Genomic DNA, 16,335 nt, shown 5'->3' on the forward strand with positions numbered 1-16,335 from the left:
AAATTTTAAAAAATCGCAATAGTATCGAAATCGAGATTCTTCACTTGCTATTGGTATTGAAACAATAATGTTGGTATCGTGACAACAGGAGTTGTGGATGTGTCCCTACCAAAGCTGAGACCAAACCTACGCCCTTGATAAATACTGTGTGACTTTCATTTCAAAGCCCCCACTGCTCTCCTGGTAGCCATACCTGCAGTATAGAGCTCATGCACTATGTGGATGTTAGAGTCTTATTTTTTATTCTATTGGTGGGCAATCATTTTGACACAACACCACCTTTGGAAAATAATGCATGCTGTCATAATATTTTCCATATTTTAACAATTATGTTGTTATGTGTATTCCATATTGTGTATTTGAGTATGCATTATTATTATACCTTTGCTTTATCAGTCTGTAAACATCTACAGTATTTCCCCACATACAATAATATGAACTCCATTTACAGGTGTTTGCTCTGTGGGTGACAGAGAAGAAAACTTTCTGCTTTTGTCAGTTATTCAGTTGAGTTCAAGTAAGATTAGGTGCTCATGTTTTGCTCTTCTGCATACATCCTTTACCCACAAATACTAATGTAGATACAAAGCACACACCATCAACTGTGGTTAAACTGCTACTCTTTCTTTCCAGTAAGTGCGGGCTTAGTGTCTGATGCACATTAACCACATGTTCTCTCACCGTGCCTGTAGAGAGGCAGCAGTTTCAAAAGCTCTGTGCTTATTTTTGCACCACACTAGAAACATGCATTGTATAATTTATGCACAATGCACAAGGGTGAGGTAGTCTTTGAACCTTGTTCCTACAAGATGTTCATTTTCATTTCTGGGATTGGGAGCTAAAATTGAGCAAAACTCTGAACTGTAAAAACAAAGAGTCAAATACCAAAAAACAAAAAATACAGCTACCAGGTTGCTATACTTTTCTTCAGGTCAATAGAAGTGATTGACTAAATGCAGTGTCTGAAAATACAATTAACAAATGTGAGTCTAGATTAGTAGTGCACTTAAGCCTTTGATTTATTAATCAGTTTTGAATTGAGCTTCACAAACATAGTATTATCATCATAGTTCAGAGGTCTTGAGAGAACCCCTTGACTGAGAGACATGGCCGAGGGACCCATGTGCACCTGTTGATTATTAACCATAAACATAAAATGACAATTATAAAAATATTATATTAATTATATATTATTTTGGGGTGTATGACATTCAGTTCATGGGTATTTCTTTCTCCTTTCTTGAATTTATCTATCTATCTATCTATCTATCTATCTATCTATCTATCTATCTATCTATCTATCTATCTATCTCTGGTATATTTCCATACAAGAATGTCAGTAATGAGTGTCAAATATGCTGTTAGGCCGAAAGTTGAAAGTTAAAGATGAAATACCATTAAAATGTGATGTAAAATTAAAGAGTAATACAATACATAACATAATATATAATATACAGTACAGGCCAAAAGTTTGGACACACCTTCTCATTTTAATGTGTTTTCTTTATTTTCATGACTATTTACATTGTAGATTATCACTGAAGGCATCAAATCTATGAATGAATACAAAGTTATTTGGCCCACAGATGAATATTTGTCAAAATATGGCTTGCTGAATATGGTATTAAATAAAAAAAATAGCAACTTTGAAGAAACTAGAATATAAGGCATGTTTTCAGTTATTTCACACTTTTTTGTTAAGTACATAATTCAACTAGATGTACCACATAGCGGTACAAAATATGATTGCCGCTCAGTCCTGTACATCCGTTCCGCGAAAATAAATCACACTTCAATTTGTCTCCATCTTTTACTCCATCCCCCACTCTTGAAACTTTTGTGTATGCTTGTTTGGCATGCCTGAGTGTGTGTGTGCGGCTGCACAGAAAGTAGCCTACTGGTGCTGAAAAGGTGAATAGATTGTAGAATAGCCAAAGAAGATGTAGCATTGTTATAAAACCTTTAAAATCTCTAAACAATCACAAGTAGGGCAGTTCATCACAGTTCATCCATTGCAACTGGATTGATGAAAGGTCACTTACACCTGTAGGCTACATTGTATTTGGGAAAAGCAAAAGGTATCAGCATAATGTTATTTATTTATTTATTTATTTATAAACAAAAACATCTCTGTCAGTTCCATGCCGTTTTCAACAGCTATCAAAAACAAGGTCATTTTTGGATGGATGGATTTTTTGTGAATGTTTCTTCTTCTACATAAGATTTCAGTCATCTTTAGTTCATGTGATACTTTATTGTCAATGCACAAATTAAGTAACAGTAGTCTGAAACGTTATTGTTAATGCACAAATTAAGTAACAGTAGTCTGAAACGAAATGCTGTTATAAGATTAACGTACCTGCAGTAAAAACCAAGCATGTCCGATAAACATCCTCAGATTTATTTCGGCTTCAAGAAGAAATGGGAATTACATTTCATGTGAACATCATCCTATCCTTATTAGACGTTCTCTGCGGTAAACTACAGTCCTTGTAGGAAGCGTCCATTGTTTTTCCAACCCACTTTTAACTAACAAAATTACGTCTCACTGCAACGATGCGCCATCTAGTGGACAAACAACTACTTATCGCCAATACTGGAAATGCAGCCATGATGATGATGATGAATATTTGGCTTTCTTTTAATCCTACTGAATTTGTAATTATGCATCGGCCATTCTAATACCGATAGTATGTGGGTGCCTGTGTGTGTGTGCATGTGTATATGTGTGCACCGCCATCTACAGGCCAATGAGTGTACAGTCACTAAATGTACACATAACCTAATTTTTTTTAGACCCCCCCATGGATGAAATTCTACGAAACTTGGCATACCCCCAGAGAATATCAAGTCATTCATACACATAAAATTTGGTGCAGTTCTGAACATCTTAACTGAAGATAGGGGCGATTAAAGCAGAATAATATTGCATTTTCATTTTTTACCGGGGGGTGCAAATCACAAATGAGTGATTATGGGCCAGGTTGATCTTGGCCCTTGAGACCAACATACCATAAAAGATTCTTCATCCTCAGTGCCACGGTTCAGGTAGTTATTTAGGAAAAACTGCTTTTTTTGCGGTTGGGGGGCCCAGCACAGGGGGGGGGGGGGGGGGGGTGGCCCCCGGGGACGAAACAAAATTTTTCCGTAAAAGTCTAGTGGGGCTACATACCCACCAAATTTCATGTGCACCGGTGTTTCGGTGTCCCGGGTATCGTTGACCAAAAATTCAGGAAGTAGATGACGAAAAAAAAACAAAAAAAAAAAACTTTGACAATCATTATATGACCGCTTCGCTAGCTTCGCTAGCGGCGGTCATAATAATAGTTTTGATACATCTACAATGTAAATAGTCATGAAAATAAAGGAAACACATTGAATGAGAAGGTGTGTCCAAACTTTTGGCCTCTAGGCTACTGTATATAATAACATATAGAGAGTAGACTTGCTTTTTCAATGTGTTATTTAGAAACATTAAGCTTAAAGATTTAAAAGCTTAATGGTGTACGGTCAATTAACTAATATAGCATATATTGTACTGCAAATTTGAATATGACCGTCAACTCATTTGAATGTCAGTGTGTGGAGTGGCTCTCTCTTTTTCCAGAGCTGTATATATATATGGGACGTTGTGTAAAATGCAAATAAACACAACATATCAAATGTTGAAAATCACAAATTAATAGAACATATATGGTCATTTTGAATGTGATGCAAGCAACATGTTATAAGAATACATAATGCCCCACATGCAGAACATCATTCAAAATGACCACCATCATCTGCTGGACTGAGGTGTAATGGCAAGTGTACCCTGTAGCCTCGTTCTGGCCTCCGGGTGAATAAGGCGAATAACCCGCCTTCTGTTTCAGCCAGTCAAATTACAGTGTTTTCTTTTACTGTTGTCCTGGCCGTCGGAATCGGTCCAAAAAGTACAAAGGAGTTTGCTAAAATATTGGTGGGGACAATTTTGTCATCTCAAAATATTGATGGGGACTAGTAGCCTACCTAGCGTCCCAAACCTACGCCCATGGAGGGGAGTGTCTGAATTCTGAACACATTAACCACCCATCCAGTTATGGATAATTCCCCCCTGCCCTCCTTGGTATGTGGGGTTTTGGTATACTTTTTATGGACAGCATAACCCCCCCCCCCCCCCTCAAAAAAAAAAAAAAAAGATACCCGACCTTATTTACCAAATTTGCGCTTTTGGTAAATGTAGGCTAGCCTCTCCTTATTGAGCCTAAGAAATACCATTACATAAACTGGAACAGAAAGCCCCTCTTAATCACATCAACCTACCCATGTCATCCAAGCCTACTGCATGAAGCGTCTAACTTTTACAACACTGGCTGTAGGTTACGTGGGCTTATAGGGGTGTTTCACGCTTTTTAAAACTTCTGGGATGAGGGAGATTTCTCTCCCGGGATTTTTAAAAAATTCTGGTTGCTAAACACACTATTTTAACACAGTTTGGAAGGGACAGAAATAGGCCTACCTTTACAAAGAAAGCGGCTCTGACTCAAATTAGGTGAACATACCTTATGCGCATTATAACTTCTATAAATTTTGTTTCGTCCCCGGGGACCAACCCACGAAAAAGGGACAGACAAGAAAAAATAAACCAATGAGTTTATGTCACGATTTGCGATAGAGAAAAATATAGTTATGGTAACTTACTAACAATAAGGATTTGCTCACAACACTCTAAATACATTGCACTGCTGTTTTGTCCCAAACTTTTAGATGATAGGCATACTGTAGGCCTACACACAGTCAAGGACTTTTAACACCCGCACCAACCCGACTCGTCATGACGTACCTTAGCCCCAAAAAGGTTGAGAACCTCTGCTCTATGCATTAACTGAATCCCTGTTCCAAACAGTGTTTTATTTTTTTAAAATAAGCCTACAGAGGTAAGCAAACAATTCAACATTTTAAACATGTGTAGACCGTGACCGTGGAGGACAATCTCTCACTGCTGTCAGTGTCAGCATCACTGCTAAGAACAGTAGGCTTAAGTCTTTTAATGTTACGGTTAAATGCCTGAAAAATATTAAGCTGCTGCTGTTGTTTTCTTTTCATGACTGAATGATGTAGCCTATGAATTAATGGAACGTTGTCTTTTTAAGCGCCAGAATTGACCCATCCAAAGCCACGCCCGAAAACCGCCACAGGTCAATCGTTATCATGTCATGACAATGCTACGTTTTCATATTTTATAGTCTATGGTTTCCATATACACCATTTTCCGGTTTTATTCGGAATAATACCAATATTCAGATTGCACATGAGTCAATAGGCTAGATGTCACACAAGTTTTTTTTTATTGTTGTAGGCTAATATTGAATGATTTCACAAATAAAGCCGTGAAAAAATTGTACGCACAGTGCGTACAGGATTACGCCTGCCGGCGCCACTGGTCTGGGTTACGATGGTCTGGTCTCATGGAAACGGTGTAACTCAGATGTTGCATTGTGACCTCAAATGTTCATAAAAATGTTTGTTAACAGACCAAGTTATATTACAATTGGATGAGTAATCTAATGATTTAGATCCTGCTTGAAATAACTGCAACTGACATGTAGGCCAAGCAAATTGATGTGATGCAGACAAATTCATTATATGTGCCTAATCAAGATTGAATCTAAAATCAAGATTCAAAAAATAAAAGGCGAAAATACTTTTGTTGTTATTGCAACAGAAAATACAGTCAATGTGAAATTCAGACACAAAGTGGCCCCTCCACAGCATACTCACAGCATCCCCACCCACCTGCCATGATTATGCAAACTCAGTGCTGGGTGTCCATCAGTACTTATGGGGAGCTGCAGAACTGTGAGCTGCAGCTGAGTTCACATCAACACCCACAGGATGAAGGACACACTCTCACTGATACTGCTACTCAGCACCATAGCCTGTGAGTGCATGATATGGCCTGAATAGCACTACTACATCAAATGAACTGTCATTAAAGAAACATTATTTAGATGTTTTTCTTTACGCTAACCATTGTTCTGTTACTTTTGCTGATTTAGGTCTAAACTGCCAGGGTCTGGAGTCCATCACCTTGGTTCCCGTCCAGAAAGGGCCTGGTGAAACACTCAGCATCTCATGTAAAGCTGTTGACTATGATTTTGGTAGCTATGGTTTGAGTTGGGTTCGTCAACTGGCTGGAGGGCCTCTCACTTGGATTGGACACATCGATACAAACACTGGGAACACATGGTATGCAACAGGAATGAACGGGCGTGCTACCGTAACAAAGGACAATTCCAAAAGCATGTCATATCTGAAGATATCTGGTCTGACAGAGGAGGACTCTGCTATGTATTACTGTGCAAGACGTGCACAGTGACCAAAGTCTGAGGAGGAGATGTACAAAAATACCAGATGGTTTCCACCGTTGCTGTTGTTGTCATGCAGGAAATCTTTTCTGGAGGCAGACACGGCTCTTACAGCATCAACATGTATTACAATCACAGTTGTCTTGCCAAAATGGAAACACATAGAAAATCATATAGAACATTTGACAAATTAATTTATTTTTTCTTACTGCATGTGATTATTATGACCGCCGCTAGCGAAGCGGTCATATAATGATTGTCAAAGTTTTTTTTTTTTTTTTCCCGTCATCTACTTCCTGAATTTTTGGTCAACGATACCCGGGACACCGAAACACCGGTGCACATGAAATTTGGTGGGTATGTAGCCCCACTATACTTTTACGGAAAAATTTTGTTTCGTCCCCGGGGGCCACTCCCCCCCCCCCCCCCCCCGTGTGCTGGGCCCCCCGAACCGCAAAAAAAGCATTTTTTCCTAAATACCTACCTGAACTGTGGCACTGAGGATGAAGAATCTTTTATGGTATGTTGGTCTCAAGGGCCCACATCAACCTGGCCCATAATCACTCATTTGTGATTTGCAGCCCCCCGGTAAAAAATGAAAATGCTGGAAGTTAAAAGTGGGTTGGAAAAACAATGGACGCTTCCTACAAGGACTGTAGTTTACCGCAGAGAACATCTAATAAGGATAGAACGATGTTCACATGAAATGTAATTCCCATTTCTTTTTGAAGCCGAAATAAATCTGAGAATGTTTATCGGACATGCTTGGTCTTTACTGCAGGTACGTTAATCTTATAATATCAATAAGGACCTAGGTACAATAATGTTACCGTTAGCGTTGGTTGAGTGATGGAGGCCAATTTGATTGCATTTGTAGAAAACTATAAATGCGGCACTGTAATTGTATCTTTCGACTGTCATTTGTTGCACGTGCTACAAAAATCATTCTGTGCAATGGAAGATTTACCAACGTTACACCGGTCTGATACAGTTTTGCCTATACATGCGTGAGACTGAGACGTCTGTTTATTTGTTTTAAGTGCGTGCAGGGTGTGAGAGGGGAATCGATGTGCTTTGATTCCAGCTTGGTAGTTGTAGTCTGTGAGATTAAAAAGCACGTGTGTGTGAAGTATCCAAACAATGACACCTTCATTTCATTATGGCTGCTTTAGCAACATACCTTAAGCTACTGTGTAGTGGGTCCCATTAAGTGGCTACTTCATTCGCGCTTTCCTTGACTCATGGAGCTACGTGAATTTTATTACAACTTTTCGCCACGATATGGCAGTTTAAGTCCGCTTGATACTGTAAGGCGTAAGCCATTGGTTTCCAAAGGAGATTTTATTTGTGTCGCCAGCATAGCCTATTTACAATTTATGTTGTAAATAGGCCTACCTTATAGGCCAACCTGTAGCTTAGGGAAGCTAACAGCTTTCTATTAGGATCTAGTTTGTTAGTTACAGTTTTGTCATAACTCCCTGATGCATTTTTGCATTTAGAATAGCCAGAGCGTGGATATCTCAATCGGAAAATTAAACAATATCGGGCGCCTATGGACTAGGCTGGGTGAACCCAGTCTTATCTGTCCGCTATTTATTTTTTGATTTCTTAAAAGATTGAGCTTGGTCTGGTGAAAGCCAGACAGGCCATGGACCTCAGTTACACAATGCAAGGGAACATGAATCAGCCTATATTTGCACGAACAATAACGGACAACAGCTCTTCAACTTTGGCCCGTTAAAATGTGTATGAACAGTCTAGCGACGCATTTCATCAAGGCAAATTTGGACATGTCAGTTATTTGCACCACTGGTTAGATGTAAAACATGTACACTCATTGGCCTGTAGATGGCGGTGCACACATATACACATGCACACACACACAGGCACCCACATACTATCGGTATTAGAACGGCCGATGCATAATTACAAATTCAGTAGGATTAAAAGAAAGCCAAATATTCATCATCATCATCATGGCTGCATTTCCAGTATTGGCGATAAGTAGTTGTTTGTCCACTAGATGGCGCATCGTTGCAGTGAGACGTAATTTTGTTAGTTAAAAGTGGGTTGGAAAAACAATGGACGCTTCCTACAAGGACTGTAGTTTACCGCAGAGAACGTCTAATAAGGATAGGATGATGTTCACATGAAATGTAATTCCTATTTCTTCTTGAAGCCGAAATAAATCTGAGGATGTTTATCGGACATGCTTGGTTTTTACTGCAGGTACGTTAATCTTATAACAGCATTTCGTTTCAGACTACTGTTACTTAATTTGTGCATTAACAATAACGTTTCAGACTACTGTTACTTAATTTGTGCATTGACAATAAAGTATCACATGAACTAAAGATGACTAAAATCTTATGTAGTAGAAGAAACATTCACAAAAAATCCATCCATCCAAAAATGACCTTTGTTTTTGATAGCTGTTGAAAACGGCATGGAACTGACAGAGATGTTTTTGTTTATTAACTCATTGAGTGCCCTTCCCATGCGTTGAGTGCCAAAAACGTTATTAGCCTACGTTTTTAGCTTTTTTTGAAAATTACGTAACTAGACACTCTAACACACCTTATATGTGATTTTGGGAACTCTGTGATGAATGGAAATTAAATATATGACGATCGAAAACTCATGAAAACGCACAATCTGGACATTTTTATCTGGGGCCGTATTCACAAAGCCTTTTATCTTACCACTAGGAGTACTCCTAAATCACACTAAAAGATTTTAGCTAGGAGTTTTCTCTTAAAAGTTATTCACAAAGCCTTTCAGACCTACTCTTAGTAAGGAAAAATGACAACTCCTAAACTAAGAGTGAGTCTTCGTTGCTATGGATGACGTCATTACTCATGCACGAGCTTGACTGAAGTGACCCCCTTGATTGGCCGATGATTGTAACACGGGAATGATTCCAAACACCTCCCTTACGATGATGAGTGACAGGTCTGAGAATGTGTGTGCTACACAAGTAGTGCGAAGGATGGAAGATGATGAATAACTGAATAAAAAGGCCTAGCCTAAATGAATAAAGAGTAAGGCAAAACAAATAGCCTAGTCTAATGAAACATAGGCCTACGGATTGATGCAGTATCTTTGCAACATTATTAAATTAATCTGTCACCATATGCCTACGTTTGCAAAGAGGAGAACATTGTAATTTGATGAGTTTACACAAGTAAGTAACAGGCAACACTTCATATTTCATGAAAGACGCTATATCTCCATTTCTAGAAAAAAAACAGCGATTTTGATGAAAACTAGCCACTGTTTAGCTTGGGATTTCTCAGGAACAGAGGCGTGTAGAAATTCACGGTTTGCACCCACCGAGAGGTTAAAGTCTCACCTTTTAAACGAGCCATTGTATGTGTTCATAGCTATAACACAGAATATGCTGTGGCTGTACAAAAATCATCAACAATGGTCTAGATTGTTGGCACTCTAGGACAAAGCTCCCGAAAACAGCTTGGCATTCAATGAGTTAATAAATAAATAAATAAATAAATAAATAAATAAATAAATAAATAAAAATATAACATTATGCTGATATCTTTTGCTTTTCCCAAATACAATGTAGCCTACAGGTGTAAGTGACCTTTCATCAATCCAGTTGCAATGGATGAACTGTGATGAACGGCCCTACTTGTGATTGTTTAGAGATTTTAAAGGTTTTATAACAATGCTACAACTTCTTTGGCTATTCTACAATCTATTCACCTTTTCAGCACCAGTAGGCTACTTTCTCTGCAGCCACACACACACACACACAGGCATGCCAAACAAGCATACACAAAAGTTTGGGGGATGGAGTAAATACGAGTAAAAGATGGAGACAAATTGATTAGTGTGATTTATTTTTGCGGAACGGATGTACAGGACTGAGCAGCGGTCATATTTTGTACCGCTATGCGGTACATATAGTTATAGATGTGAATGCATTACCACAGCGAATCACATTAAACCCATGGATTAGTTCAACGCAGATAAACATGTAATAGGTATCACATTTAGTACCCAGTCCAAATAGTATGGCATCAAATTATAATGTGTATGATTTTTTTCAGACCCATGAAATATTTTCATTCTTGTGCTTCAGTACCAATCCTGTGTATATTTTGTGTTGTTACATAAAAACACAACTCTTTTAGTCAGTAGGGGGAGGTATAACACAACAGTACGTCTTTTCCATGACCCATAACACCAATACCTTTTACAGACAATAAAATGTATATGCAGTACATCTGAATGCAAATTCCACCTTCCATCTTCCATGTATAAATACTCTGTGTGACTTTCATTTCTTCATCAGATCATGGAGCACGCCCGAGCCATGCCACTCACATCAGCCTCCTCAACACAAACATGTTTCCTGATGCTTATACTGGTGGTGACATGTGGGTCTAATGACTTATTCTTTGAACATAAGTACTTTGAACATAACTTGTATTTTTATGTGTTTTATTAAAATGTTGGGTTCTGTTTTGTTTTCAGGGGTAGATTGTGCTATTGAACACACTCAGCCCAGCTCCATCATGGTAAAGCCAGGAGAGTCTCTGACTGTTACCTGCAAAGTGACTGGAGCATCCATTACAGATAGCAGCTACTATGGAACAGCCTGGATCCGTCACGCAGCAGGGAAACCTCTAGAGTGGATCAACGTACTTTACTACAATGGAAATAAAAAAGAAAACAATGCCCTGAAGAACAAGTTCAGTGTCTCCAGAGACACGTCCAGTAACACAGTGACTCTACAGGGCCAGAATCTACAGGCTGGAGACACAGCTGTGTACTACTGTGCCCGAGACTCACTGTGACAGAAAACAAGCACTTACACTGACAAAAACTCTCCTAGTAATCAGTAATATTACTTTAATGCCAGAATGAGTTTAATAAAAGTGTGTCTTATTAAAACAGCTTCATACTGTATATTGAAAATATGGTTAGATATAATATTTATAACAGTACATTTGTGGTATATCCCCCATGATTTGTTTCATTTATGTCCCAACCAAGATGCTGTAGCCAGTTTATTAATGTATTTAGTCATGCTGTTGCATTTCTTCAGCAGTAGGTGACTAAGATAATATACAATCAGAGGCTTAATTCAGTACAAACTACTTAAAAAGAGAGAAAACAAAACTGAAGTGAGAGAGAAGAAAGCAACGAGTTAACGTGCCAGAGGGATCTATGATCTGAGCAGTATTTGAATAAATGAAGACAACCTCCCAGTACACTTGTGGACATTGTTTTCCTCAAGTGAGCAATATTAATGTATAATATTTTTTATTAAAATAAATAAGGTGTTGAGTTACAGCAGAAAAAATGTCTGTGTTTCCATACTTAAATAGACAAACTTGTGCATCTCTGAGACAATAGATAGCACATAACCAGTATTCATTAGGATTAGTCTTACTCGGGACCACTCTGGTATCTTTTCACAATAAGGACTGCCACAACTTAGTTGGAATAATTAATTTGCCATGCTAGGTTTACAAAATTCAGTATACATTAAGACTCCACAAAGGTATTTCTGTTAGCTGACACTAACCAACCAGCAAAAGAAAGAATGAAACAAACTAATAGATGCCGAAGACATTCTGTATGTGGAGATAAATGACATCATACGCTCTTGCATGACCTCCTGCTTGCTGCCATGGTTATGCAAACTCAGTGCTGGGTGTCCATCAGTACTTATGGGGAGCTGCAGAACTGTGAGCTGCAGCTGAGTTCACATCAACACCCACAGGATGAAGGACACGTTCTCACTGATGCTGCTACTCAGCACCTTAGCCTGTGAGTGTCTCTGAATGGCAAATCACTTTTTAGATTGGTACAAGAGATGTAGTCTGATTAATTTGCCTCTTTTCTTTGTTCAGCAATCGTGAAATGTGAAAGTCTGGAGTCCATTCCCTCCAGTGCAGTGCTGAAGAAACCTGGTGACACCCTCAGTCTCTCCTGTAAAGGATCTGGGTTTACTTTTGGAAACTACAGAATGCACTGGATCAGACAGCCTGCTGGGAAAGCACTGGAGTGGATGGGTCGTATCTATACGGATGGTAGTGGCACCAACTATGCCAACAGTGTCCAAGGACGCATTGAAATCACCAGAACCAACCCCAACAGCATGGTGTACCTGAAACTGTCTGGTCTGAGGGCAGAGGACTCTGCTGTTTATTACTGTGCAAGAGAAGCACCGTGACACAAACACTGAGAGGAGATGTACAAAAACATTGTCAATGCCTTGCAATGAGCAATCAGATAACCATCAGGGGGCAGTGATGGTCCATACTAGTAACATAACAGCTGCTCATTCAGTCACAGGAATGACCTGATGACTGTCCAACACCTCAGATAGCCTCAAAGTATCAAAACAGTCTCTTACTTTTGCACTCCAAAACCACAGCATTACTGCCTAACTAGTTTCACTGGAAGTAAGAGCAGTGGCCATGCATGCGTATATGTTATGCACATTCTTTAAGGTCCACCTATCTCCTCAGATCCTGTTGAACTTCTACCGCTGCACCATCGAGAGCATCTTCACCAACTGTGTCACAGTTTGGTATGGCAACTGCTCTGCCTACAACTGAAAAGCACTGCAGAAGGTGGTAAAAACTGACCAACGCATCACCGGTTCTCACTCCCCGCCATCGAGGCCATCCAGGGCAAGCGATGCTTGGGCAAGGAGCGCAGCATCATCAAAGACAGTTCTCACCTCAACCACAGACTGTTCACCCCACTCCCCTTCTGGAGGGGTTACAGGTTCAGAGGAAGGAAGCTTCTTTTCCTGCGGCTGTCACCCTACTGAACTCTGCTCTGCTCTGCATCCCGGCAACAACCAACTAAGCACCTGTTAATACACTGCAAAGTGTTATGTGACTGGAGCATCCATTACAGATGGCAACTATGGAACAGCCTGGGTTTGTCAGGCAGGAGGGATTCCTCAAAAATGAAAACAATGCCCTGAAGAACAAGTTCAGCGTCTCCAGAGACACGTCCAGTAACACAGTGACTCTACAGGGCCAGGAACTACAGGCTGTGTATTACTGTACTCAATATAGTCCCTGCGATACAAAACAACTGCTGGGACCCACATGAGTGTGATAATTGTAAAAACAGAGCAGATGACTGGGATATTCAATGCAGACATTTAAGGATTCATTAACTTACAGTTATATCTTAAGCTGATAGGATCTCTGATATTATGTCAGGTTCATGTTCCTGATTTTAATACATTTTACAATACATTAATACCTTACAGTGTATTAAAGGCACCCTTAACAGTTTTTTGACCTTAACATAATTTTGATGGCACATAACCTCGTGACATGACAAACGGCTCTTCTGGCTTTGTATGAGCAACTTTAGTATGCTGTCTGCTATGCTACAGGACTTCGGAGATCTACAGACTGCTGTCAGTGCATTCCCTCTATATTATATTGGAGTTATGTTCATACTTTGTTTAAAAAAATGCATATTTTTCATTATTACGTTTCTAGTGGAAGAGAGGAGTGTTGTACACTTCACTCTGTGGTAAGTTCTCTCCCCTAACTTAATTTAAATCCTGTCTTCCTGTCTTCCTCTAGAGATAAAAAGACACGACCAATTCAGCCTCTGTGGTCTGGAAGGTGCAGTGGAGTCACTTCCTCATGAATACAAACATGCTGCCTGCTTCTGTGCTGCTGCCTCTCATAACCTGTGAGTATGCTAAGAACATACATGATGGATCTCATTCAAATTGGGTCACTCTATGGTCTATTTACCAACCTATTTCTGTGTTTTCTTTTGTAGGTGTGTATTCTAATGAGCTCACTCAGCCAGCTTCACTGGTCATCCAGCCGGGTCAAAGTTTGACCATCAACTGTAAATTACTAGCTATGCCACAGCTTGGATTCGACAGCCATCAGGACAAGCTCTGGAGTGGATTGGGTACATCGACAGTGGAAGAAGAGAAAGCTTATATTACAAGGAGTCACTGAAAAACAAGTTCAGCATCTCTAGAGACACCTCCAGTAACACAGTGACTCTACAGGGCCAGAGTGCGCTGACTGCAGACACAGCTGTGTATTACTGTGCTCGATATCACAGTGTTAGAGGCCAACTGGGGGCCTGAACAAAAACTACATTAATCTATAACTTATGAACAAAAATAGATAAAATGTTGTTTCTTTTTTTCATTAGAGACAATCACAGCTCATATTGTCCCTAGAAATGGGTGGCTGTCCCTGGCCTCAAAACAGAGAATTTATTCCTACCCTGCTAGACGCCACAGTATAATAAATGCTCGACTGAGCTGTATTGGATGTTATTGTGATGAATACATTGTTTGATTTAAAAAAAAAAAAAACTGTTACATGCATGGCCAGTAGATGGCATTGTAAGACAGCAATAGCTGCTCCTTTCAGAAAATAAGTGAATATATCAATATCACCAGAATATAACAACTCCACTCAAGCTGTCCTGTGTTAATCCAGAATAGTGAATACTGACATAATCAGCTCTTTTTATAACTCTCCCTCACTTCCCTGGGTTCCCAAACCTTCGATCATGTATCCATCTATTCATTTTGCTACTCATTCATTGATAATTCATCTGATTTACATGAGCACATACAAATAATTGTTTTCTAGGCATGGAAATAGAACTGAGAGGAACAGTCTCCCATGATATATGATTTATGAAATAAAATAACAACCACATTTTATACTCTTAACATAAACATAACTGAACACATTGTGGGATCTGTTAAATATGCAAATATCCCCTCCCCTTTTCTCTATTTAAGGGGTGGATGCATTTCATGGTGTGATGTGGGGGTTAAGAAGAGCAGTGTACTATGTTTCCTGTGTCACTGGTGTTGTGTCTGCTCTCATTTCTTTTCGGTGAGTTCTCAGAAATGGATATGTTTTGCTATTGGTGAAGGTCATTAAGGGGTACAGCTTTGTTTTATATCTGATATTCTTTCATTTTCAGTGGTGGATGGCATTGAGCACACCCAGCCAAGCTCAGTGGCTGCAAAGCTAGGAGCAAACTTAAGGATTACATGCCAAGTATCTGGGATGTCAATCACTACTAGCAGCTACTTTAGAACAGGTTGGATTCGGCAGCCAGCAGGAAAATCTCTGGAGTGGATCAATGCCATAGATTATGATGGCGAGGAGCACCATAGTGATAAACTGAAGAACAAGTTCAGCGTCTCCAGAGACACCACGAGTAACACAGTGACTCTACAGGGCCAGAATCTACAGGCTGGAGACACAGCTGTGTACTACTGTGCCCGAGACTCACTGTGAGATCAAACAACCACTGATGCATACAAAAACTAAGAGCTTGATTGTCCATCTTGACTGTAGATGCAGTAACAACTGCAATCTACTGCTCAGTTAAAACACATCAATACTCAGTTATGATTATTTTCACATCTACACTACTTAAACATATTACATTTACACCATTTTACTGTGGGTAGAAAACTGGACCTGGACCACACTAGGACATTCTGTAATGTTTTACAATAGTGATGTTGAAGAAAACAGAATTGTCATCTCTGAGATGATGACACCACACATAGGATATCACTACTGAATGACATCCGGCACTATTCTGTGTCAGGGCTTACTGGGCCCAAATCTCTAGAACTTCAGTCCTTATTTGGCTCACTGCTCTCCTGGTAGCCATACCTGATATAGTGCTCATGCACTATGTGGAAGGAGAGTCTTATTTTTTATTCTATTGGTGGGCAATCATTTTGACACAACACCACCTGTGGAAAATAATGCATGCTGTCATAATATTTGCCATATTTTAACAATTATGGGGTTGGTCCAGATTGTGTTTTTGATTTCATTATTATTATACCTTGCTTTATCAGTCTGTAAACATTTGTTTACCCACATACAATAATATTAACTGCATTTATGGGAATACAGGTGTTTGCTCTATGGGTGACAGAGAAGATAACTTACTGCTTTTGTGAGTTATTCAG

At 39.4% G+C, this 16,335-nt stretch overlaps 1 protein-coding gene, 1 pseudogene and 2 gene segments (V, D, J or C); all 4 read left to right on the plus strand.

Annotated features, from left to right (window-relative positions):
• The window catches only part of LOC121704901, a 589,105-nt gene that overhangs the window by 134,804 nt on the left and 437,966 nt on the right, over positions 1-16,335 (plus strand). The gene's annotated exons all lie outside the window — the stretch shown is intronic.
• On the plus strand, positions 10,665-11,167 carry LOC121704695. The segment is given in 2 exon segments: positions 10,665-10,747; positions 10,845-11,167. Coding segments are annotated over 2 exon segments (405 nt in total).
• Positions 14,000-14,464, plus strand: LOC121704707 (annotated as a pseudogene).
• LOC121704709 lies at positions 15,173-15,670 on the plus strand. The segment is given in 2 exon segments: positions 15,173-15,232; positions 15,324-15,670. Coding segments are annotated over 2 exon segments (366 nt in total).

The sequence above is a fragment of the Alosa sapidissima genome, chromosome 3 (assembly GCF_018492685.1).
Source record: "Alosa sapidissima isolate fAloSap1 chromosome 3, fAloSap1.pri, whole genome shotgun sequence".
NCBI lineage: Eukaryota > Metazoa > Chordata > Actinopteri > Clupeiformes > Clupeidae > Alosa > Alosa sapidissima.